This window comes from Protobothrops mucrosquamatus, unplaced genomic scaffold (genome assembly GCF_001527695.2).
Source record: "Protobothrops mucrosquamatus isolate PMUCROS unplaced genomic scaffold, P.Mucros_1.0 scaffold638, whole genome shotgun sequence".
Lineage (NCBI taxonomy): Eukaryota > Metazoa > Chordata > Lepidosauria > Squamata > Viperidae > Protobothrops > Protobothrops mucrosquamatus.
In genome coordinates this window covers 775,451-800,021 of record NW_015386930.1, presented here as the reverse complement: position 1 = coordinate 800,021, position 24,571 = coordinate 775,451, and the positions used below count along the sequence as shown (strand labels likewise).

General features: G+C 37.5%; 1 protein-coding gene across 1 annotated transcript in view; it reads right to left on the bottom strand.

Annotated features, from left to right (window-relative positions):
* Nucleotides 1-24,313, bottom strand: part of DSTYK (dual serine/threonine and tyrosine protein kinase) — a 29,643-nt gene extending 5,330 nt beyond the window's left edge. Inside the window, exons 1-10 of the mRNA XM_015817798.1 lie at nucleotides 24,034-24,313; nucleotides 16,410-16,798; nucleotides 11,604-12,267; nucleotides 7,459-7,694; nucleotides 5,813-5,896; nucleotides 5,279-5,455; nucleotides 4,496-4,625; nucleotides 2,577-2,733; nucleotides 1,481-1,613; nucleotides 548-661 (exon numbers count right to left, since the gene is read on the bottom strand). Of these exons, the coding sequence (XP_015673284.1) occupies nucleotides 548-661; nucleotides 1,481-1,613; nucleotides 2,577-2,733; nucleotides 4,496-4,625; nucleotides 5,279-5,455; nucleotides 5,813-5,896; nucleotides 7,459-7,694; nucleotides 11,604-12,267; nucleotides 16,410-16,798; nucleotides 24,034-24,313 (2,364 nt within the window). The remainder of the gene's footprint in view (nucleotides 1-547; nucleotides 662-1,480; nucleotides 1,614-2,576; nucleotides 2,734-4,495; nucleotides 4,626-5,278; nucleotides 5,456-5,812; nucleotides 5,897-7,458; nucleotides 7,695-11,603; nucleotides 12,268-16,409; nucleotides 16,799-24,033) is intronic.
* Nucleotides 24,314-24,571: the final 258 nt, after the last annotated feature.

The window sequence follows — 24,571 nt, the reverse complement described above, 5'->3', positions numbered from 1 at the left end:
ATAGGTGTGTGTGTATATATATATCCAGTTATGACCTCGTCTAAGAATTAAGATCTGTAGGAAAAGTCCACTATCACGGTGCTCTCTTATCTAGAAAGAGTAGAGGGTATCTTCTTGTTATGGAATGCATTTCCTCAGAAACTATTTAGCTCTGACTCTCTCAGCTTTTATCAAATCTGTGAAGACTCATCTCTTCCACCAGATTTTAACCATTAATCATTTTCAGTATTATAAACTAATAAATATTGTACTAATTGTTTTAATCACTTGAAAACCAGAGATTTCCTGTTTAGCGTGAGTGTCAACAGGAAATTATGTCTGTCTTGTTCTTTATCTTTCTATATATAGAAAACTTAGGTTTTTTTTCTTCAACAGAACAAGATGACTTTCCTCCATTTTACAATCACAATCATTTCTACTTATTTATTTGTAAAAGCAGAGGCCTCTTTTTAGAGAATGATTTAAATAAAACCCTTATTTTACCTATTGATACTTAATTTCACTTGAGCATAGGGTATAAAATTACAGGCACAGAGTTATTCCTTACCAGTACATTTTTAAGTTTGATGTCTCTATGAACAAGCCCCTGGCTATGAAGAAAACGAATCCCTTCAACCACATCCAGTGCAATCTGTAACCTTGTCTCCAGTGTCAAACCAGCCTAAGTGAAAAGAAAACTCTCTTTTAGCAATCTCTTAATGTGATTAGTAGCTCCAAATATTAAGAAGTGATTCTTGTATATGACAAAAGGTTTTCTCAGGAAAAAGTTTCTTAAGAGAATAGTTCCTCTCAGAAGATTAGTTGAAAAGGTCATGGCATGGTTCTGCTTGTTCTATTCTATTTCATTCTGCTAGGCTGAATATGAGAATGCTAACTGGAACACACACACACATTCTCAGGGAAGTCTATATTTGCAATAAAATGAGGAAGGAAAAGGTTTCCAGGGCAGCCCAATGAGAATTCAACACTCTCAGCACCATCTGAAGCAACTGAATATTGAGGGTGGCAACTGAATAAGTTAGAGTTAATTGTTCTTTTGGAATCCCTGAGACAATAGTGTGGGGAAAATTATGGTCTCCTTCTTGCACTTAGCAGAAGATTCCAGAGTTAAGAAAGAAAAGCATTTTTTTCTCTCTGTCTCATTTCTCAATATAATAGTGATATCTTTTATTTAGCAAAATGGGGTGGGGAAATATAGGAACTAGCAAATAAAAATGTTGCTTTTTCAGTCCTCACATGAAACCTAAATAGTCCTACTAAATGCCCATTTCCTTATTGGCTGGACATAAGCAGGAACCATGGAGATGCTAACCTAATGTGATCTAATCTAATCTAAACTAAACTAAATTAAACCATACCATACTTTTGAGTGAAAAGTGGAAAGGGTTACACTGAGATTAGAGCTACCACACAGGGCCACTAGTCGGCATTTCATTTTCTTTAAAACCATTTTTCCTGTTTTGAAAGAGTTTCTCCTTACCTTTAATCCAGTATAGAGGTCTCTGTGTAACTGTTCCATTATCAGTAAAACAGCAATGCTGGAACCTCCTCCATAGCTATAATCTATCACGGATCCATGAAGGTCTACCAACCGCTCATGCTTTGGCAGTGACCTAGAGGGTATGTCAAAAGTAAGATCCAAGTAGTCATTCTATCTATTCGATTTCTTAGGAACAGACAATTACTATCAAAAGAAGCAAAGCAGTTTTTCTAACCTAGAACATTTCAAGATTATTTTTCTTTAACCTATACTTTCAGAAATATGCACTTAAAGTATTGTTTTTAATCAGTGTTAGGATGAAAAAATTACAGATAAATATTCTAACTATGAAAATATGCAAATTGCAGCAAATCTGCTAAAAGATTTGACACTTCTTTTTGCCAAGTTATATTGATTTTGATATATCTTTGAGATGCGACCATAAGGGGGCTTGCCGTTAAAGTCACATGTTACGACAGACGTTAAACAAAATGGGCTTCCTAATGACCCTCACACCCTGCTCTTCTTGATTGCGGCCATTAAATGAAAGACTAGGTCATTAAATGGAGCATAGGGTGAAGGAGGGAGGCCTTTGTAGACCTAGTGCAGGTCCACCTCCCAAAGTCTTCCCCATCCTCCTGAGACACCTCGTCTCCACATGCCTTTTCTCACTCCCCCGGGACCCCATAGGCTTTAGGTCCAATTCCTACCCTACCAGGACAAACACTCTCCTCATCACTGACTTTTTCAAGAGCTCCGAGGCATTTCAGAGACTGGAAAGGATTGCTTCATTGCACAGCCATGTGACATGATTCTAGAAGCAGCGACAATATTTACAACTACCAAAATGTAATTCGGCTACTGGAAACATGGTGGCCACCTCCTGAATCATGCAGCAGAGGGACAAAATAACGTTCGCTAATGTAGCCTGCTTTTTGGAAATCTCTGGGGCATTCTAGTATCACTGCCACTTCCAGAACTGTTGTAACTTCGAACAGCCATTAAGTCACCTTTCACATCTTGAGAACTACCTGTAGTTTGGCAGGCGTTTCTTGCTATTTCCTGCTCATTAACCACAAAATGTAATTATACCCACCTCATATAGTGAAATTCCAGTGCAAGATCATTCCAATGCTTCTCATCTGGTGGAACAACAGATTTGAGTGCACATGGGAAGTGTCCCCCCCAGGCATTACATAGGTACACCACTCCATATTGCCCTCGGCCCAATTCACGGCCTAGTTTTGGTTTACCTGAAATAAATATCAACTTTATCAAAGTAAAGTATTTTCTATGGTCCTTTCTGATAGTATGTATTTTTCTATTTTTATTAACTTTAATAAAAGCTAATGACTATGCTATTAATTAGTTGTATAAGTTCAATTATACAATGAACTTCTTCACAGTATAATTTATATAATTTATAATACCATACTGAATCAGATTTAATCAATTGTTACATTGATATAATGTAAAGGATATCTGCTTCCTGACAGCTGCATTATTATTTGGTATGAATTATAAATGTATTCTGTTATCTCCTGTTTCATCAAATCAGGCTGTATTTTTAGATTTATTACATTTTTAATAGCTGCTCTGAAACTTAATAAACGTATAACAAGCTATATGTACAATATTTCAGCTCTTTTTCTATTTTGCTTTCACTATTATTTCCAGGTCTTAGGACAATAAAGTACTAGACAGTATTAGATCTAGAGTTATTCTTTTACAAACTAAAGGGAGTTTTTGGTTGCACAATGCCTCCTACTAAAAGAAGGATTAAGTGATGTTTTTGATTTCTGCCAGTACCCTTCCAGAACTTATTTTCAGATGAAATAATGGATTCCAGGGGAAAAAAGGGCAATTTCCCCAATCCCATAGAAAGAATCCTAAGAGTGAAGTTTCACTAATAAACACTCTAGATTCAAGAATAAGCATTTTATTTGTTGCTAGATCTACTTATGTCTCTTAATGCAAATTAAATGAAGTTTGTATTTAAAAGTAAATTACTAATTTTAATTTCAAATCAATCAATTTTAACTTATAAGATAATTAAAAATGCAAAACATTTAAAATCTTATTTTCTGATCACTTGATTTGGGGGAATTATTGTAATAAGAATAAGCTATAGCTATATAACTTCTTCTACCTGCAACTCCCACCTGATCACACAGTCGCTTTATTTTTCTTCCAATCTATTAAACATTAATTTAAAGAATTGTGTTCTGTTAATGTTGTTTCATACTATGTCTACCGATTTATACTGAAGTTTCAACTCTTTGTCTTTAACTCCAACTATAGCTCATCTGAATGCTATATACAGATAGTCCTCAACTTACGAATGGTTGCTTAGCAACCATTCAAAGTACTGATGGACCTACCTGGGGAGTACTTACAACCCGGATTCGAAACCCTATTCAGGGTCCCATGCGGTCCCATGATCACATTTCAGGCATTCATCAACCAAGCTGCATTTATGGCTATTAGCACTGTCTTACAATCATGCAACTGCATTTTACAACTGCATTTACTTCTAGTTTTTGGCAAACCCATGACCATAGTGAACCAATGGTTCGCTTAATGACTGCCCAAAAAAAGCTGTCATATGACTGGCCCATTTTACAACCATCACGAGTTACAACCATGATGGGCAGGCTTCATTACAGTTGTAACTTGAGTCCCTTTATTAAGGGACTTAGTTGCTCAACACAAATAGCTACCACTGGCAAACATAGATTACAGCAACTATGCAGGCCATGGGCTCAGATCACCATTTGGGATGTGATTTATTTAAAATATATGATTACTAATTGCATGAATGTCTTACTGTCTAGAGTTAGAATTAAAACATAAGCCTTCTAAGTTATGGTGACCTCTAACTTTTCCAATCATTCCAGTTACTATGTGTACATAATATAAATAAAGGACCATCTACTTGTAAAATTGAAAATATTATAGGAGAAAATGAAGCCAAACTATTAATAAATTAAAAAAAAGAAATGTGGCAATGCTCACCATATAACAAAACATCTTGCAAGGACCTGCTTTCCAGTGACAGACGGGCAAGGCGAGGGGCATGGTCTTTCCGCACCTTCAACCAAAGATCTTCTGTTTTTTCAAGCCTACCTGAATGGCCAGCCTCTAGCTAATACAAAATTGATCTAACATAAGTACATCTGTGCCATCCTTTGGATAATATTTAGATAGATTACTCACACAATATTCTACTTTCTTCCATTGAAATTAATATTTAAAAAATTAAATAGTACCAATCATAAATCCTTTCATTCAGTGCCACTATAACTTCAGTCACTGAAAGAATGTTTGTAATTCGAGGATTCTCTATAATTATCCCTTGAGCAGGAGATAATAAGCAACATCTTCTGCTGTTTCCGGTTTGATTTCCAGTTTCTGCCCATGTCTAACAGTTGTAGCTGGTTTATCTACTCTTTTAATGTAACTCTAGATGCAATCCATAATATCAAATGCAAAATGTTTATTCCCCAGTACTTTTTAAGAGTTGGCAAATGAGCACTACAGTATCATCACCTCCATTTCACCCATTTTAATGACTAGAATAGCTGTAACACAGTACAATCCTCCAGTTCAATGGAATTAGCACAGTTGTGTTTTTATAGCTGTATCTCCTATTGTTAAAAGGACTACAAGAGATAAGATGGTGTCCAAGTGCTCTTTATGTTGCCAAAGAGTAGAGAGATGAGCAATAGATGTCCTCCTTATTATTTGAAAATCTGAGATTAAATGTGCTGATTTGTGTTCTTTGCGGTTCAAACTGACCTGTCGCAAAGAAGCAGCAAAAGCTTCATGAGAACTATTTAGCCTTGTTCGGAACTGGCTGCAGATGCTCTTTGCCAATCTGGATGCACTAAGACTCTCAATGGCATCCTGAGCTACCTTCCTTTTCCACTCCGTGGTGATAGCAGGAGGGCTCACCCAAGTGATCCGTTGTATTATCTAAAGAAGAAAAAATACATGTATCTTATTGCTGGAACTCAAGTATTAAAGTGCTGCTTTCATCTTAGCCAACACTAACTTTGGATCTGGCAAGCACAAATAAATTAGGATAATGGATGAGATTAGATAAATGTTGTTGTTATATGTTGTTATATCCAACACACTTGCCATATTTTATCTCTGCGTTTTTAAAATCAATTGTCTTTTATTCCAACATAAGATGCCTCTGAATCTTAATGCATAATGGAAGTAGCTATTTTCCAATTATGCAGATGGTGATGATATGAATTAATAGAAGACAATGTACTTAAGATAAATTTCATTACAATGAATCAATGCTGTTAAAATATTTAATACCTGCTTGATCTGTTCCCACAGCATCCGTGATACCGTTGAACCAGAGTGAAAAGTAACTTCTACGTGGTAGGCTGCATTCAATATCTGCAAAAAGATTAATTATATACCTGCAAATTGAAATAACTGTCCACTATATTTAAACAACTGAGTACCCTGGAAAGAGCTTCACAAATAAATTCCAATACATGGACTCTTTGTGCCAAAAAGCAAACTATTTTGGTCTATGTATGAATTCAGTCCATTCCCAATTTACCCAAGAGGAAGAAGAGCCTGAATTTAAGGCAAACCCATTTCCCAGAGGACATGTAGATCAAAACAATATACATCCACAATCTTGTGCATTGCCCAACTTCTCTAATATGTCAATTAGAATTGCCAACTCCAATTGAAATCAATTCTGCAAATTAACTGCTCACCCAACTGTGTTATGCTGCAAACATAGCATGCACACAAATACAATGGGAAGAGGCCACATTTAAAAAAATCAATAGGATTGATTTTAATCAATATTAACTAATTTCTTATAAAATATGATACCCTATATGTAAAATGAATTGGTCACAATCTACCCACACATGCATAATTCTCTCACACACAAATGTTCACATAGAGAAAATTTGAAGAAATCTGGATTTGGTAAGCAACATCTATACATACTTACTCCGCCTTAGATTCCATTAAGTCTAGTGGCTCATATCCCCAGGTAAGTATGCCTAGACTGCTGCTATGCTGATAGAATGATTTGTATAGCTCAGCTTATTTCACATATAATGGGATGAAAATTGAGGAAAAATTAGAATTTTTCTTAGAATATTGAGGGTTTTCCCCCCCTTCTTCTTACAAAGAGATAACAGATCGATACAGGCCTTTGTGCTGGGCTTAAAGCACAAGAAAATCTGTGCATGCTTACTCTATATTAAGTTTTGTTTAGTTCAATGATTGAAACTCCTAAGTAAATGCATGTAAGACTTTATTCCTGCTCAATCACTGTCATTCTATTCCAGATGCTGAGGCCAAGTATCTACTTGGAAATCTCTTATCTATGGAGGTTATATGCAAAGTGAGGATACTACTATCAAGGGTCCTTATTATGTTACAAACCCCCAGGTTCAGAGGAGACTTTCTATGGCAAACATGCATCCCCTTACACATAAAGAACAACAAAGGCAGTGGTTTATCCACGGTAGTCTCTTTTTCGCTTGAAGGGACAACTCATTCCCTTACTATCCTTCTGCCATTTATTCATTTTCAACAGCATAATGCTCCATTAGCATGTTCTCAACAAACATAGAATGAAGTCTTCCAATACATAGGTGGTTATTAGGAGAAAACTTCTAATCTTTCTGTATATGTTACTTCAGTATCTTTGTGTGTGCATTCTTTATTTATTAAACTTATATTCCATTTTTCCTGTAGGTGTTCAAAGAAGTTCTCTTTTTTTCAACACATGCACTTTTAATCTCCCAACAAACTTGTGAGGCAGATGTTGGGATAGTGGTTGACCCACAGTCATACCCAAGGGGTTGTAGTTCAACCCAAGATTCTCCAATCCAAATCAAATTGTTTTTGCATCACATTGCCTCTCAATCAGCTAATATCCTAGAAAATGTTCTGTAAAATGATCTAAGTAATTTGTATTGCTTTACCTGTTTTAAATAATTGCTTGTAATATGTACTGAAACATCCTGCTGAGATTTTTCCAGACTCTTCAGACATCTTTCCAGAGTGCCTACAAAACTCTCTCGCAAGTAGTCCACAGAACTTATCAGTTTATTAGCAACTGCTTGGTTTAACCTTGAGATTATCAATTCCTGGATTTGCTTAATACAGCACTTAATGTCTTTAGAACTTATAGGCTCCCCATTCTCAGGAATAATTATATCTAGGAGAGAGATAAAGAAAAAAAAATCAACATTAAAGGAAATTTAAGCAGCTTCTCAAAACAAATGTAATGTTACATTTTGTGCTTGAGTGCAATTAAATATAACAGTGATGGCGAACCTTTTAGAGATCGAGTGCCCAAACTTCAACCCAAAACCCACTTATGTATTGCCGGGTGCCGATGGGCGTGGCCTGCTGGGTAGGTGTGGCTACAGTGGTCATGGCAGATGGGTGGGCGTGGCCAGGGTGGGCACGGCCAGCTTGATGTTGCTCCTGGGGAGGGACGCCTCTGAGGGCCGGGCAGGGTTGGGGGAGATCCAGGGGTCTCTGGCGAGTGGGGCGGTGGGCAGGAAGCTGGTTCTGCGGAGTGAGGTGAGGCAGGGCGGGGGTGCCATGTCGCGGGGCAAGGCAAGGCAGGGGCCGGGGCGGCTGCTACCTGACACTATCGGCCCCCACACACAAAGGCCAGCAAGCGCATGGGTGCTGGGATGCATCCGGCCACATGGGACCTCGGCAAGTTAGCGGGCGGCTGATTGAAGAGGACGGTTGCCATCTCTGGGGCATGGCGCGCGTGCCCACAGAGAGGGCTCCGAGTGCCGCCTCTGGCATGCATGCCATAGGTTCGCCACCACTGAAATATAACATGCTACCTAAATTGGGGTTTAGTAACATATCCCACAAATTAAGCATTTTGTCCCTTGAAGTTAGGAGGAAAGTTAACTCTCTTAATAGGACTAGTTTAGTTATTGTAAAATCAAACTCACCTAAAAATAAGCCCTATCAAGCTTTCTTATGGAATAGAAATTTTCAAATCTGCACTGATAAACTGTTCAGATTAATTGGACTCTTTCACTAGATTATTCCAAAACTAAATAGTGAAACTTCAATTTAGCAACCCTGATTTAATGAACTTTGGATGCAACAAATAACAAATAAGATTTCCATCTAGATATCCCTCAAAAACAATATTCATTATGTTCACAATTAAGATGGTGATAAATTTAAAACAGACATGCACACACTTATTTGTGGTAGTATTCATCATTTGTATGATAATGTTATGCAGTATATCATTACAATGATATACCTTACGATTTAACAGACATTGAGGAAGAATGAATACCCCCTTCCCCCAAATGGTTCATAAAATTAGGCTTAACTCTTTAAAAGTTGTTTGTTACTTACAAGACGGACTAGTGTATTATTGAGGTTTATCACATCTAAATATATTTTGTTTTTTTTAAACAAATGAATTCAAATTTTTGTATATGTGCTACTGAACAGTATTTGAATGAAGCTGGCTGGTGGTATTTATGTATATACTCATAGTAGTTAAAAGGAAATTGGAGGTAAAACAAGAGCATAAAGTTAATTTTAAGATCAACTACTATTGATTCCATCTTTACATGAAATTTGCTTTTTCAATAAATAAAAAATATAATCATTGCAGAGCCCCTTCAAAAGTGATAAATCACTTCAAACTGTAGTCCTAAGTGCATCTATCAAAAATGCTTTGTTCTGAATTAAACATTAAATAGGTTAGAATCTTTCTACAAATTATTTTTACAAATTAACTTCTGTAATTAAGTTTGCAGAAGTTAACGTGTAACTGTGCTGCTATACTATAGATTTTCTATTTTTAAAAGTCAGTTAATTTTTTACTGCTGTTCTCATAGCTCCTGAAAGCAAAGACAGATTTATCTTTGATTTTTTTCAAAATTAAAGAAGACAAGCCACATTTAATTTTCAGTTTTACTGCTAAGCAATTGAATTCTGCATAGATTATTTAAATCACTGAATGAAAATATTACTTCTCTCTATAGCATGTTGATTTTCATATAGTTAAAATTATATTTATCTAAAAGAACCTTGTAATGGAGTTTAAGAATCACAGATAAACATAGATCTGGCTCTTAAGTAGTTGTTACCACTGCCCCATCCCAAATAGCATGTTTGAGAAATGAACAGAATGTAATTCCTGGGGAAAAACTATCCACTATCTTTTGGATCTTCTCAATTTTTGCATATTTTGCTACTCAGTGTTACTAGAGCTTCTTGTCGATCTTACCAATATAAAAAAGGATTTGACCACACTGAAATATTGTCATTATTTCATAACATCATCAAACATGTGATGTGCTCCTTAGATAATGTCCCGGTTTCAATTATCTTTTATTGCAATAACTGCAATAAATGCTTCCTATAAGTGAAAACAGTCTCTCGTATATCTGACTCACTCCTCCTTTGTAAACTGCTTCAATTGAGCTTTTCTAGTATGAACTAGAAAAATTAGCATGGGGCCAGGTTATTTGAGGGACTCTATCTCCCAAATCGTATCTACTCATCCCATCAGGTTTGGTAAAGAAAGAAATATTACAGGAATGTCATGTAACGGACCAAAGAAGAGAGTCCTTGGACCATTTCCCCAAGAACAGATTGGTCCTGACCTTGCTGGCCTTCCAGAAGGGCCTGAAAACATAGCTTTGCCATCTGGCCTGGACATCCTGTAATGTCGGTATGGAATCTGTAAAGTGCAAAGTTAGTTCACTCCCCTGCAGATTATGCTCTTTAATAGTTTTTATTGATTTTTGATAACATTTGTTATGGTTTGGGTTATTTTGTAGTATCATTTTTGTATTTTTAACTTTATCTACGTGAGATGAGCAGCTATATAAATTTATCAAATAAATAAATATTAAATAAACTAGTCATTTCAGATCCTACCACAACTTTTCCTTGGGGTTTAGACTAAACTTTGATTTGGCCATTTCAAAACTCTGAATTTATTGTTCATCCATTCTCTCATAAACCTGCTTGAATGTTTATTACTGTTTTTGTTACATAACCCACAACTTCAGACAGCTGGCCTGATATTCTCTGGTTTAATTTTGATACAAAGCAGAATTCATTCTTCCTTCAAAGAAGGCATGTCATCAAATCCTGAGGGCATTCCTTCTGCTACCCACTCTAAAAGAATCTGCTGTGTCATCTAGATACTTTTAGGCAAACTTGAGATAACTTTGATATTCTACGACCACTATTATGCTATCCAACTTTTACCCTATATTTTCTAATGATAGAATTATGAATTTTTGCCATGTTTAATGAGGGAAGTCTACAGATCCCAGAATGTTTTTCTGAGATTCCTTGAGACTTGTGGCTTGAAATGATTTCACTAGAACAACCGTTCAGTATCAGCAGAAAGCTTCAAGGCTTTAGAAATTTTTTAAAATCAATTTCTTGGTTGAGACACATCAATTCCTTTTTTATAATGGTGTTCAGAAATATATTCTGAAAAGGGTATGACATTCCTCTACTGTCTTGAAGAGAGCCGAAGTTTGTAAGATTTATATAAGTCAAGTCTGGTCCTAATTATCCTTTAATTTAATTTAATTGACTGCACTAGGAGGGCAATTACTTGTACACATACATGCAAGAAGCAGGATCCTTATAAAGTCTGTATAACATTCAGTACAAAAATGTACAATATGTACAATGTAGAATACTTTTACAGAACATTGTTATCTTAGTTAGAAAGCTGTATCTCTTTCAGTCATAGACAGCCATCACACTAGTCATTCCCCAAGGTGAGCATACTTCAGACATGTAGGTTTCAGCTCCCAAAATTCTTAGAAATATCTATACTACCTGGAGAGTATTCAGCTGGAGAAAACTACATTAATAAATTACTCATGCTGATCCAACGTGTATGAAATTTCCATCAATTGTGTTTCAATCCTGATGGCATATTCACTTGATTTGTAAAATTTAAAAGCAAAACATATGAATGAACATTTTTACCTGGACCAACATGGGAATCTCTAAGGAGGAGGTTTTCCAGAATCAATATAAAATGCAAAATAGAATTCTCTTTGCAGGTCATTATTTTTTATGATATGACTTGCTTTACCTTTGAATTCCATATTAGCAGCATCTTCCAGGAGCTCTTCTTTCATGTTATTGAGAGTTTCAATTATCATATCTTTCATTTCTTCTTGTTTGCGGTTGGCTATACTCATCAGAGATTCGTACAGCTCATTCTCTTTTTTCTGTGTATACTCTAAACGCTTTGGAGTGATTTGCAGGTCTCGTTGCATGTCAAAGGCTTGGTTGATGAAGATGTCTAAGCAACGGTAGTGTACGATGTTCAAAATGGTGGCAGCGTCTATCAAACGCTGTTGCAGCACTTGTTTGGAGAAAGTGCTAAGCAGACGAATCTTATCAGATTGTTCTACCAGCATGCTTTGGGCTTTGGCATCAGTGCTAGGAGCTCCACAACTGCAATGGTTGCTACTAAGATAATCTAAATCTAGCAGTTGCCGAAAAAGGGATGACTTTTCAGTTTCTGCATTTTGAGGAGATATTAGTTCAGATCCCAAATCTAATACTTTGAAAAAGAAGATGGGTAAAGCGAACTTCTCTTTAATCTCTTGCAGCTCATTCATGTCCAGTGTTGAAAGTTCAGCCTCACTGATGGCAAAAGTGATGACTGGAAGAACGCTGTTGATAGATTCTCCCAAAGTGTCTTCGGCTGACTGGAATCCCCGACATGGAGCTATCACAATATCCATTTCCTGAAGATATCAAAGCATTAAAAATTTAACATTAAGGGCTGATTTGAGCTTTGCATCCTGCACTCCCTCCCTTCCACATCCACAGCAAAAAATGTATCTCTCCTGCTTTCAAGGGGAATCTGAGAAAGATAAACATAATAATAATCTTTAAGTACAATTAAAGTCTCAATTTTGTATAAGTGAAGATAATTCCTTAATTTTTCCTTTAACTCTCAGAATATAAAAAAAATCTTATATTAATGACACCAATTTTTCCTCATTTAGATACAGAACATGTTCTACAATACGACAGAAGAGATGGCTTCCAAAAATTGTAGATAATCCAGTGCAATTCTTCAGTGCAAAGCAGATAAACTTATTTAGCTTTCAGTAAAGTGGCTAGCTTAAATATAGTATATCTATATGGTTTGAGAAAACAGGATGATACATTACCCCTATGTTTTTCACAACAGAAAAACAGAACCATAATTAAGGCTATAATTATTTTGTAGGTGTTTCATAAGTAAACTGCCTAGTCTTTGTGCCAGATATCTGTGCTCTTCATAAAGCCTTGTAATTGCCTCATGCCCAGTAATTGCACTACAGCTACTGAATTGACTTGGTTGGCCTGTAATAACTTTATGTGTGTGTGTTAAACTACATTGGCTGTAAGAATTTTTCTTTTTAAAAATCTATACAGTAATTATGTAAAACTTCAGAAGCTCTATATCTCTATATCAGGGGTGTCAAACTCAATTTCATTGAGGGCCACATCAGCATTGGGTGCGGCCTACTGGGTGGGTGTGGAGTGGGTGTGGCCTACTGGGTGGGCATGGCCAGCTCTACATCGTTCGCGTCAAGGGTGCCTGTGGGGCTTGGGCAGGAGTGGGACAGATCTGAGGGTCTCTGGCAGAAGGGGATGGGACCGGAGCAAGCGCCAAGGCATGGTCCATTTCTTCATTCCTCACAAAGGGTGACACCTCCCCAGCATGCACCCAGGGGGCGGGGCCAAAGCGGCAGGGACTGGTTCCTCGCTGTTTCTAGACGGCCTTGTGGAGCTAAGACTGAATGCGCTTCAGCATAGATGGCCACCGCAAAATTGTACATTGGCTCCCGGTCAGCCTGGGCCAGGGCCAAAGCAGCGGGGGCCGTTCCCTCACTGTTTCCAGGATGGCTTCGCGGGCCACATGAAAACACTTCGTGGGCCACATCCAGCCCCCGGGTCTTGTGTTTGACATGTCTGCTCTATATTTATGGCCTCTGCATATTTTGAAATCTATTCTGATCCGCCTGTTTAATTCAGCTCATTTGTTTGATGTTCCTTTGATATACTGTCAGTTTACAAATATGAATAGCAGAATTGTAATAGATTCTGGCAAACACTCCCTGAACTGATACATTTTGCTTGACTTTTCACAGAAACAATTTATAACTCATTTTAATCACATTTTCAGCAGAATCAGAACCATGCCAAATATTACATTAAATAACAACTGCAGCCCCACCCCCATGCAAGTGTGTTATGAAGAATGAAGTGAAGAGCCAGGTTTAAGAAAAATTCAGGTATTAAATATATCACTTTGGTTGATCCAGATTCATATTACTCTTAAAACATTATATAAGCTTAGAACTGGTAATATAAAAAAGATCAAAGTAAATTTCAGAAAGAAGGTGTTTTGTCTCTGAACAAACATCAAACAAATACTCATGCTGTCTGAGATGCAGATTTCAATGCAACTTAGAGCAAACATCTCAACTGTCTCCACCCCGAACAAGCCAAAACTGAGCACAAAGATGATAACCCTATAAAACTATTACTAAACAATTAAATGTAGCAAATTTCAGCCACTTCAATACATCACTAGGTTTTCCAAAATTCTTTTCCTGCAACTCTCAAACTAAACTGTTAATTGCCGTTTGCCTGACTGTCATGGGACTTCAGAACATAGAATACAAAAACTGATGTTGCTAGGCAAAAGTGAAAGTTAAGATAAAGATTCATGAGCAAATCAACATTTGCCATGAGAGATGACTCACATTCATTGCAATAAACAAAGCCAATGAAGTGGAAAGAGTTAGACATCTCAATATGACAATCTTATTTGATGAACAGAAGCTAAAGTGAGTATTCTTGCTAGCTCTTATCAGTGGTTTTCTTTTAGCTTTTGCTTCTTCTTACACAGGATAACAGAGTTCCTAAGTATAAGGCTAATATTCCACAGTGGAACCTATTTCTGCAACCGGATTTAATGTTTGGAAATTAAACTTAGACATTCTCAACCAAATTAACTTTGCAAAAAAAAAATTGTAATTGATGAGTTAACAACTTCAGGACATCCACTCATTGCTCCAGCTGAATAAAATGGAAAAGTGTAAAAGAATTTTCGATATTAAATTAAATATATGTTAGAACTATAACTAAAGGAACTGGATAGCAAGTACCATCTTAAAATAGTATTTTTCTTTTACAAGAGGGAACATTGTTAACACAATACATTTTAATCATTAGCTGAAACCCTATTCACATCTTTTTTTAATAGCCAGTTTTCCTTTTTGGTATGCAGTCTTTTTAAAAATATATCTGTAATATGATAAAAAGCAACTTGAATGCAATTACCTACAAATAAGAATCAGCAATATTTGTAGATAACAGGAAGAGAGAAACTTATATTTTATCCATTCTATCCTGAGAATCCACTGGTGTTCTCCCACACTGCACCTTTTTTTCCAAAATGTGCCAGGATTGACCAATACTATTCACACTTTATATATGGGAATTAAAGTCTAATGCAGTTGGAAGAAAAGGCTGGAACACACTATCAGTCAGTTGAGCAGTCCCAATCTACTTCTCCACAGCTTTTTTTCCACCCCCCTCAACTGACTATATAATTATATAAATGCTCAATTCTTAACAGGGGTTAAGAATAGTATAATTCAGAACCTTCTTATATCTAATCTCAATGTGCATACAAAGAATTAATATCTTTAAGAATCTACTTTAAAAAAAGAAAAGTCTAGCAAGAAAAGTCTAGCAATGTTTGAATGAAAAATAATGATTTAGTCAGAGCTACATAGGGCATAAAAACCACATAGTAACAACTGCCTTCAATTCTTTGAATTAGATTAGCAGTATCTCTAGCAGTTGGAAACCAAAACAATTTTATTCAAGCCAAACATTTTACAATCTGGCTAAATAAATCCATATTTTACAATTCTACATCTTTTGTTCCTTAACATTTCTCTGATAGAATTCTGTGCAAAAATGACAATCTTGGCATTAGCTATTTTCACCTACTTATTTTAATTGATATTTCAATTAATTTTTTTTATTTAAAATTCCATAAATGGGAAATCTAACAATGGTCCTTTGGGGAAGGGGGGTTGAATTTAAAAACTCTCAATTTACTATTTCATATGATGCAAATACTGAATTTGTCCTAACTATATCCTGATTCTAACAAAAGTATCTTTTTCATCGATTCAAGAAGTTCACAGAACACCTTTCAGTTGTCTTCCATAAGTTGACTTACATAAATAAAACTAGATTAGCATATTTAGTTGAAATGCATGACATTAAAAGCAATAGTTTTCTGTGCTCACATTATATTTCATTCCATATTAGCAATATTCCAATATGAAGATATACTTAAAAAATAGACTTGTAGGTAAATTTTCTACGGCTAGTGGTAATACAATACAATTCTCATGTAATAGACAGCCCAAATCAAAAGAAACTTGAGTATATATCTATAATGCACTAATACCCAACTGAGGAATACAATATTTAAGTACAATAAAGGATATGGAAAAGAACATTTAAATTTTATAAATGTAAATTCTTAATCGCGGATAAACCAAGGGTTGACCAAGTATGCCAATCAATAAAATTTAAACATTTTATTTCCAACCAACGTTTCTTTACTTCAAATTGCATCCTCCATATTTCATACTCTAGAAACAGTAGTTTTAAATTCAGAGACACACATTGAAATTAAACTTAAGGATGAACTCAAACTCTTATATTTTTAAAGTTGTTGTTTAGAATTTCTTCATCTATATTCAAAATAAAAAATGTAACATTAATTAAAAGACTTCTGGCAAAACTACTTTCCTATGTTTAAACATGAAATAGTATGTACAAAGGTATTTGTTTTCATTGGTACCTGTAATAAAGTATGATTCAGTGTAACCTCCAACTCTGCAATCTGATGTGCCAGATCCTCACTGTCATCATGGATTTCTAAGTCCTCCTCAGGTATTGTTTCCCAACTACTTTGATGAGCTGCCAAATTATGAACCAATTCATACTGTCCTGGTAGAGCTAAACTGATCCGTGTTTGTCTTCCATGTGTGAAACGAATTCGACGTCTCTTACAATTCTCCTCGCTGCTAATTTTGGTGGTAGGTAGCAGTCTCCTTCCCAAGAGCATGTTGAGTAATTGGCATTTGGCATTACAGTTTTGACCGAAGATTAATAAGCATGGGTGACAGCTTACTGTCAGTTGGAGGTATTCCTCCTCATGTCGGGGAAAGGCGATTGAACTTAGCTGTCCTAAAAAAAAAAAAAAGCATATAAATATTATGAGGAATTTTATGCTGCAAGGTTCTCAGCACAGATTTCCCCAAGATTAACCTTCTCATTCAAGGCCTCCTATAAGTGTTGGGACTGCCAATTCCCAGAATTAATCAGCAAGCAGAGCCCCTGCAGCTTATATTCCCAATACATCTGGAGCAGATGTACCCAACCTGTGGGCCACGGCCCAGGCCATGGGCTGTTGGCCACTGGGCTGCCTGAGTGGCTGACCAGTGCATGTGTGTGTCGTGCACCCCCCCACAGTGAGCATCGTACAAGCGCTAGCTAGCATCATGAGCACACACCCTCACTTGCGCTAGCATTGTGGTGGCGCCCAGGCACTAATGTTGCCCAAGCATTGCGCGGGTGCTCGTGGCCACATTTGCGTCACATGTGCAATTGTGGCCCCATTCATGTGCGTGCTTGTAACCCCCTTCGCGTGCACATGGGCGCATAAAGGCATCTCTACACCCCCCCCCGCACCGGGCCAACAAAGAAAGGTTGGGGACCCCTGATCTGGAGGATTCCCATATAAAGAAGCCTATCTTAGACATATCAATTCTAAAGTAAGAACAAAATGTTCTTGTGACATTTCAAGGTTTTTCTTGATTACAGTGTAAGCATTCATGGATCACTGTTCACTTTGTCAAATGTATTATAGCCCTAAGAGAATTTTGTATATAGACAGTGTTTGCGGGGGGGGGAGGGGAGAGGAAGAGAGAGATGATGATAGAGAAATCAGAGACAGCAAGCTATTATCTCCACAGAGAACTGGATATGGCTTAGGAGCTACTGCTCCCACATATCAAGTCTGTTCTTCCCATGCCAGCAAATACACGTTTTAGGCAGTAAGGAGGATAAAAAGCAGCAATCCAGAATCTTGTGCTTTTAATTTACATAATGGCAGGAAATTGAATAAGCATCTTTTCCACAGGCCCCTTCAAGTTTAATGCAATACTAAAACTTGAATTTATCTTAATAGTTTCAGCTGATGAAAGAGAGGCAGCAACAGCAAGGCTCCCATCCATAATGATATTTCCCTCCCCTTCTATTCCCTCCAGCTATCAGCTGTTATTTCCAAGGCTACTGGTCCATCCACTCCATTGTGCACAGATTGCCTGCCTCCATATCCTATTATATTATAGCCTTCAAGCCATTCTATCTGAAGACAGTTAATCTGAAAAAGTGAGGAGTTATGTGTTGAATAACTTATTTTCCCCAAAATGTTTATCTCCTACCGCATTATCAAAATACAAAGGCTACTAATAAATTCAGAAATACAAATCCTATCAATGATATGTAGTTTTTACACAGCATATAAAATGGAAACAAGATAAAATAAAATAGTTATGTTGCTTGGCCATGTTGCCAGTTTTTCAGGGAGGGGTGCTCTTTGAACACTCCTATATTCAAACCATGATTGTGCAGCTTATTTCCTCTGTCATAAGATTTCCCACTGTTTCCCAAATAAAATTATCCGTAACCCAAAAACCTAAGCAACGGCAGACCTTTTTACCAGTTGGACAGGAATTAATTAGGAAATCCTAAGGCTACTGATTAGACTGGGAAATTGAAAAAAACATCCAGGAGGAAGGCCATAGTAAGCTACTTCTTGATGGCTGCCAAAAGAACTACATCTCCCTGTAGTTAACAGGAGTCAAGTTCAACTGAAGGGAGTCTTTAACATTAAAAGCGTTAGACAAAACTAGACACAGCTTAAAAAGTTTGCTATATGTCTTCAACACAGAAATATTAAGTGCAATTCTATGGATTAAATTATATTAATTTGATGTAAACCATACTTTTGTCACATTGATTATGTGGGACTGGTATGCAACTTTGGTTGATGCAAGGTGCACATAAATCAATAGAAGTTAGCATATCTGTACAGTATATGATTGCAGTGTTAATGTTGGTCTAAAATCTTGCAGGTCATATGAATAATAATGGCTATTATTCAAAGTTGTGGTAGCAATTTTCTATTGATGCACAATGCTTAGGTCAAGTAACAATGAGAAAATCAGGCACATTAATGTTCACATTTGTAATTGAAGCATAATACTTTCAGTTATAAAAATGTAATTATACAGAAAACAGAACTCTTTCTATACGCTGTTTATCAACTATAGATGCTAAAATGCAATAGTAGTATTTTGTATGCAGATTAATGCAGTAGAAAGCATATAAAAGCCGAAAGCGTTCTGCTGAAATTAAAATGGGACTGCTGTAACACCCACAATAAAAGGAGAAAGCTCTTTTCTGCAAAACCTGAAAACCAACATTCAAATTGAAGATGGAAGGTATGTTGAAATACAACTTTAAGCCCATTGTATGCTAAACAAGTTTGTGAGTTTTTTTCCTCTAGGCCAGGGGTGTTGAACTGCCGTCCCACGGGCCAGTTTCATCATACCGAAGCCAAGCCCACCCCGTTGCCAGCAATGCAAAGAGTCATGATACGTCGCAACATGTCACGTGATGTGGCGAGTTTGACACCCGTGCTCTAGGCAGTTCATCTCTAAAACCACAGGTAGTACACTATGTTGACTTAATTTTTTTTCACCAATCTAAAACTGTTGGCCAAGTGAACAAGTATTGCCAATTTTTATTCTTTTGGTAATAAAGTAGCATTTCAAATGTTTTCTGAATCCAAAAATGTAATTGCAGAGAAAAGATTTTCTTATTTTTAGCAAATGTGTGACATGATACCAAGTGTTTTTGTCCATAGGCCCTGAAGAAGTTTGAAAATCATGATTATGCAATTGGAAGTGAATTAGTCAGTGAAGAACAAGTTAGAAGGTTCTTTTAAAAAAAACATAATAGACTTTTGTTTTAAAAGTCACACCATTTTTTTTAAAAAAAAATCATGCTAAAAGTTTATTTAAAAAGAACTATGCAATGATTTGCTTTTATTTATTAAAATCCATTGTAATCAGATTGTTTTTAAGATTAACATGGGTGATCTTTTCCTAATACAAATTCAGGTTATTTCAATTATGACAGCAATTAGACTGGAATTGTTGTTGCTAAATAATAATCCCAGCAGTCCTAGCGCCCTTATAACTCCAAGATATGTGAGTTGTTAAGCAGGAAGTCTTAGGTAAAGTGGAAGTGGAAGTCTCAGGTAAAGAACATGGAGGTGTAGCATGGAGAGTTGGGGGAAACTTGGGGGGGGGGGCTGGCGCAGACTGTGTGTGTTAGGGCAGGCTGAGAAAGGCTTAGGAAGCCTAATGAAGGCCATGTGTGAATGCAAGAAAGCCAAGACATGGATGGTGCCATAGGATATGAGCACCAGGAGGCTGTAGGCAGGATGTCCCAGTGGGGCACAAGTGCAGGAATGCCGGGGGGGGGGGCTGACTTACCAGAGACCTTGCAACTTTCCCTGTTGGCTTCCCCATTGATTTTCCTTGTGAGAAGCCAGTGGGGAAGACCACAAATAGTGATCATGTAACTGCAGGACATCACAACCATTATAAGTGCCAAATACCCTAATCGTGACTTGTGACTGCAGAGGCACTGTGACGGCTATAACTTAGAGGGCCAGCTGTAAATACCATAGGAGGCAGCTTTGTCTATGGTTAAGGCATAAGGCTGAAAACTAGAGACCATGAGTTCAAGTGCTGCCTTAGCCATGAAAGTCAGTTGGCGACCTTGGGCCTGTCACTCTCTCTCAGCCCAACTCACCTCACAGGGTTGTTGTGGGAAAAATAGGAGGAGGAAGGTGTGCTGGATATGTTCACCACCTGGAGTTATTTGTAAAAATAATAAAGGTGAGAGATTCGACAGACAGACAGGGAGACAGACAAAGATAATAAAGTCATAAACGATTCTAGGGGACAGAACTCATCTTCGTTTCTTTGCTTAAGGAGCCAGCATTGTCTGAGCACATTTGGCCAGCATGACTATAAACCAAGGCACATGGAACACTGTTACTTTCCTACCAAAATGGTATCTATTTATCTACTTGCATTTGCATGCTTTTAAACTGTTGTGTGTGTATGTGTATATATACACACACATACATATATACATATTACAGGACCAGCTGTAAGTGCTTATTACATATTATTTAGCACCATTGCAACTTCAAATTATCGCTGAACAAGTAGTCAGTAGCAAGGACTACCTGCATACTGAATAAATATTTGACTATCCAATTCTAATCACAATTCTTACTGTTGAAGCAACTTGCTTTGCCAGTATCATATAATTCAGGAGACAAAGGGTACAGGTATTGGTTGAAATTGTCTAAATGTATAAAAACAGCAAAGCAGCAAGAAGCAATCTAGTGATTAAATTTGCCTGTATAGTACTGGGCAACTATCTTTGCTTTGAATAGATTTATAAAGGGAGACAGAACACTGTCATCAAATAACTCTCTAGGCAGATGGTTGACTGAAATTAATACCCTTCATGAATATTTTAACTTCCTATCACATATCCATTGACTCATGGAGAAGGCTGTTAAGGTGTATGTAGAAAATCTCTAATTAGACATCATCCAGGTAAACAAAAAAAAATTGCTCAAACTATTACTAAAGAAATGCTTTGGAGTCCTGGATGATTTCTGGTTGTTAAATAAACTGTTCGGCCCACTGAAATTAATTGTAACAATAGTCATACAAGATTTTAATTCAACATGCTTAGTTGCAAATTTCATCTCCATCCCTAATGTATAATTATCAGGTTCATAGTTGCTTATTCTCTGGTTCCATCCACTTGCAATCATAACAAAAAGGTATTGTATGAACTAGAGCTGTACCATACTTCAGATCTGAAAGTAAAATGGTTTTTCAGAAAGGAGGGGCAGGAATGTAGGTTTGCAAACCTTTATACCAACTGCATCTTTTCCTACGATCATATGGCACAAATTGTGCATGGTCTTAGTAAGAACCAGAGTTTATCCCAATGCTGCAAATGCACAAGAAGCATCTTGGAAGCAGTATTACATGTACAAACCTGCCCAAATCTTTGGCTCCAAACTGTAACAAAGCAACTTTACTCCCATTACCCTTTCAGGTATTATATCAGTTATCAAACATAACCTGGCAACTACAGTATGCTGGGTATACAGCCTGTTTCTATATATGTTTATTCCATCTAGTAACACTATTTCCCAAGGGACAAGGGAAGGAGGACAGAAATGTTTAAATTAACTGTTTAAATTATTAATAAATTGTTTAATATATTAAACAGTTAATAAATTATTAACTGTCTCATTTTCCCATAATAGACATCTGCATACCAGGGAGAATTTATACTGCTTCAGTTGTATATGCAGTAATTTCTTCAAATAGAGATTTTCTTAGTATATTTTGGTCTACTCCATGAGGCATGAACCACAGAAGTCTCTAAATAGACAAGTTATGAGATAAGGACTTTTCCTTTCTGTCTTTGATAGAGCAAAACATTCTACTAACCCTAAAATAACTGCCAGATCAATATTACAGCATTGTTATAACTTTCATATTAATAGCTCTCAACCAAAAATTCAATACTTAAATGTTTCTTGAAATGTAAATTACAAGACAAACGCAAACAGCCCAAAAGACTTATATGAAAGTATTTCTCTTATCAGAAGACACATATTTTGACTACTCACTTACTTAGCATAAATTTATCACATTTTTCAAAGATACAGGTTATATATTCAACTTACACATTTCTTCAGAATCTTGTTCCAATTTGTACAACGAAACATTATTCTATTAAGTCCTATACAGTGCATCTAGGCTTTGGATATATCCATTTATTCATACATTTCTTCAAAAATATTGATTTATTACTTCATTAATAGCTCTAGAAATTCTACTGTTTCCAATGTTAATAAATGGACGATCTGTTTACAAAGTATCCAGAAGCTAGATTCACATATTTGGGGGAATCAAAGAAAAAAAAGGAAGTGAAAAACAATTAGCTTCACCCTACATACTATTCTATTGTGATGTTTATAGTTATCTTCTAATCTAATTGCTACTTGAGAGAACAGTATAGTATTCAAGTTTGCTGCCTATAGATCATGCTTCAGTATATTTGCTTCAAAAGGATGATGGCAACTTTCATCTCTTTTGCAAATTTAAAATATTCATTTATTCTGATTTGGTCAATTCTTTTTCCCTAATAAGTCATAATTTAAATGCTTAAAATTTGCTTTGCTGCATAATATGTAATAAATATGGAAGCCATTCTTTCCTTAAATTTGATCAAACATCTATTCATGAATAAATGCTGTTAATTTAGCCATTGCTGCACATTCTCCAAGTTTAAGTTCCCAGACTTTTGTTTTGCTGGAGTAAAGAAAGATGGTTTACAGTTTACACAATTACTGAAAACAGATCTACAATCCAGCACTGATGATGTTACCTAGTTTGGGTAATAAAATGTCTGCAAGAAAACAAGCTCAGAGAACACCAAGGACCCCCTCCTTTGAACACTGAGCTACAAATAGTATCATTAATCCAAGATATAAAGGAAGGACTTGCACAAGAATCAGGAACCAGGTAAAATCTCCAAACTAAGAATTTTAAAATAGAGAGTTTTGGTGTTTTTTTCCAAATATCGTCTGTTGGGAATCACACTGCCCATCCTTCTTTAAAACACAGTAAAAACTAGCCACGGGCCAGCATCAGCAGCTCTTCTCTCAGGTCAGATGCCCTAATGGAGAATACAGCTGTCATTTGTGCATCCACAGCAGGCCCCCTGTGCTGGGAGGTGGACAGGCTTGAGGTGACACAGGGTTGTCAACTGCTGCCTTCAAAGCACCTCCAAAAACACTTCTCAGTTTCCATCAATTCTGTAGCTGTCTTCCACCTGCCCTTTCTCTATCCCAGGGGTAGGCAACCTTGGCTCTTTTATGACTCGTGGACTTCAACTCCCAGAATTCCTGAGCCAGCATAGCTGGCTCAGGAATTCTGGGAGTTGAAGTCCACGAGTCATAAAAGAGCCAAGGTTGCCTAACCCCTGCTCTATCCGCTGCTCAAATCTGGGGTTTTCTCTCTCCAGTTGAGCCCACCCCTTCACTTTGCCCACAGGATTTCTGTAAAGCGCGGGCCTTTCCCGCTTCAGTGATGGAGACAGAAAGAACCACAGCTGTCCCGATTTGTTTTTTCCTAGACGTCCCGTTTGATGGGGTGCCGGGAACTGCCCCCCCCTCCCCAGGAGCCTGAATGCAGGTCTTTCTCCCACACCGTCGTCTCTGTTACGCCCCTCACGCTTACCGGTCTGCAGGGAGGCACCCCCACCAGCAGGGGCGCTATCCACGGCCGAAGGGGCGGGGTGTTGTTCCGGCGGCTCCTCCCCGACAGGCCCAGCATTAGCAACGGGGAAAACAGGGGGCCCTTGGGAGTATTTGATGTCGCGGAAGAATTTCTTCGTTTCGCGCAAGTTGTGCTGCAATCGCGCTAGGTGCCGGTTGTAGTGGCCGAACGTGCGGCATAGCTCGCGGTTTAATCCTCCGCCGGAGCCGCGGACGGCGGGGCCTCCCCATCCTTCCGACATTTCCTCCGCCGGGGCTTCAACTCCGGAGTCCCCTTCCCACCACGGTGGGGAGTCGGACGATGCCAGGCTGTCGCTGCCGCCTTTTCCCCAGCCTTAACCTCCTGCTCCCCTGTCAGCAGCGACGCATGAAGTCGCACTGCGCACGGAACGGAACCTTTATCCGGGCGCTCTGCCGGGGAGAGGGAGGTGGCCAGGGGCGGACCCCATACGGATATTTTGGTCGCCTTGAACTATGGGGAATGTAGTCGTATTTGAGAG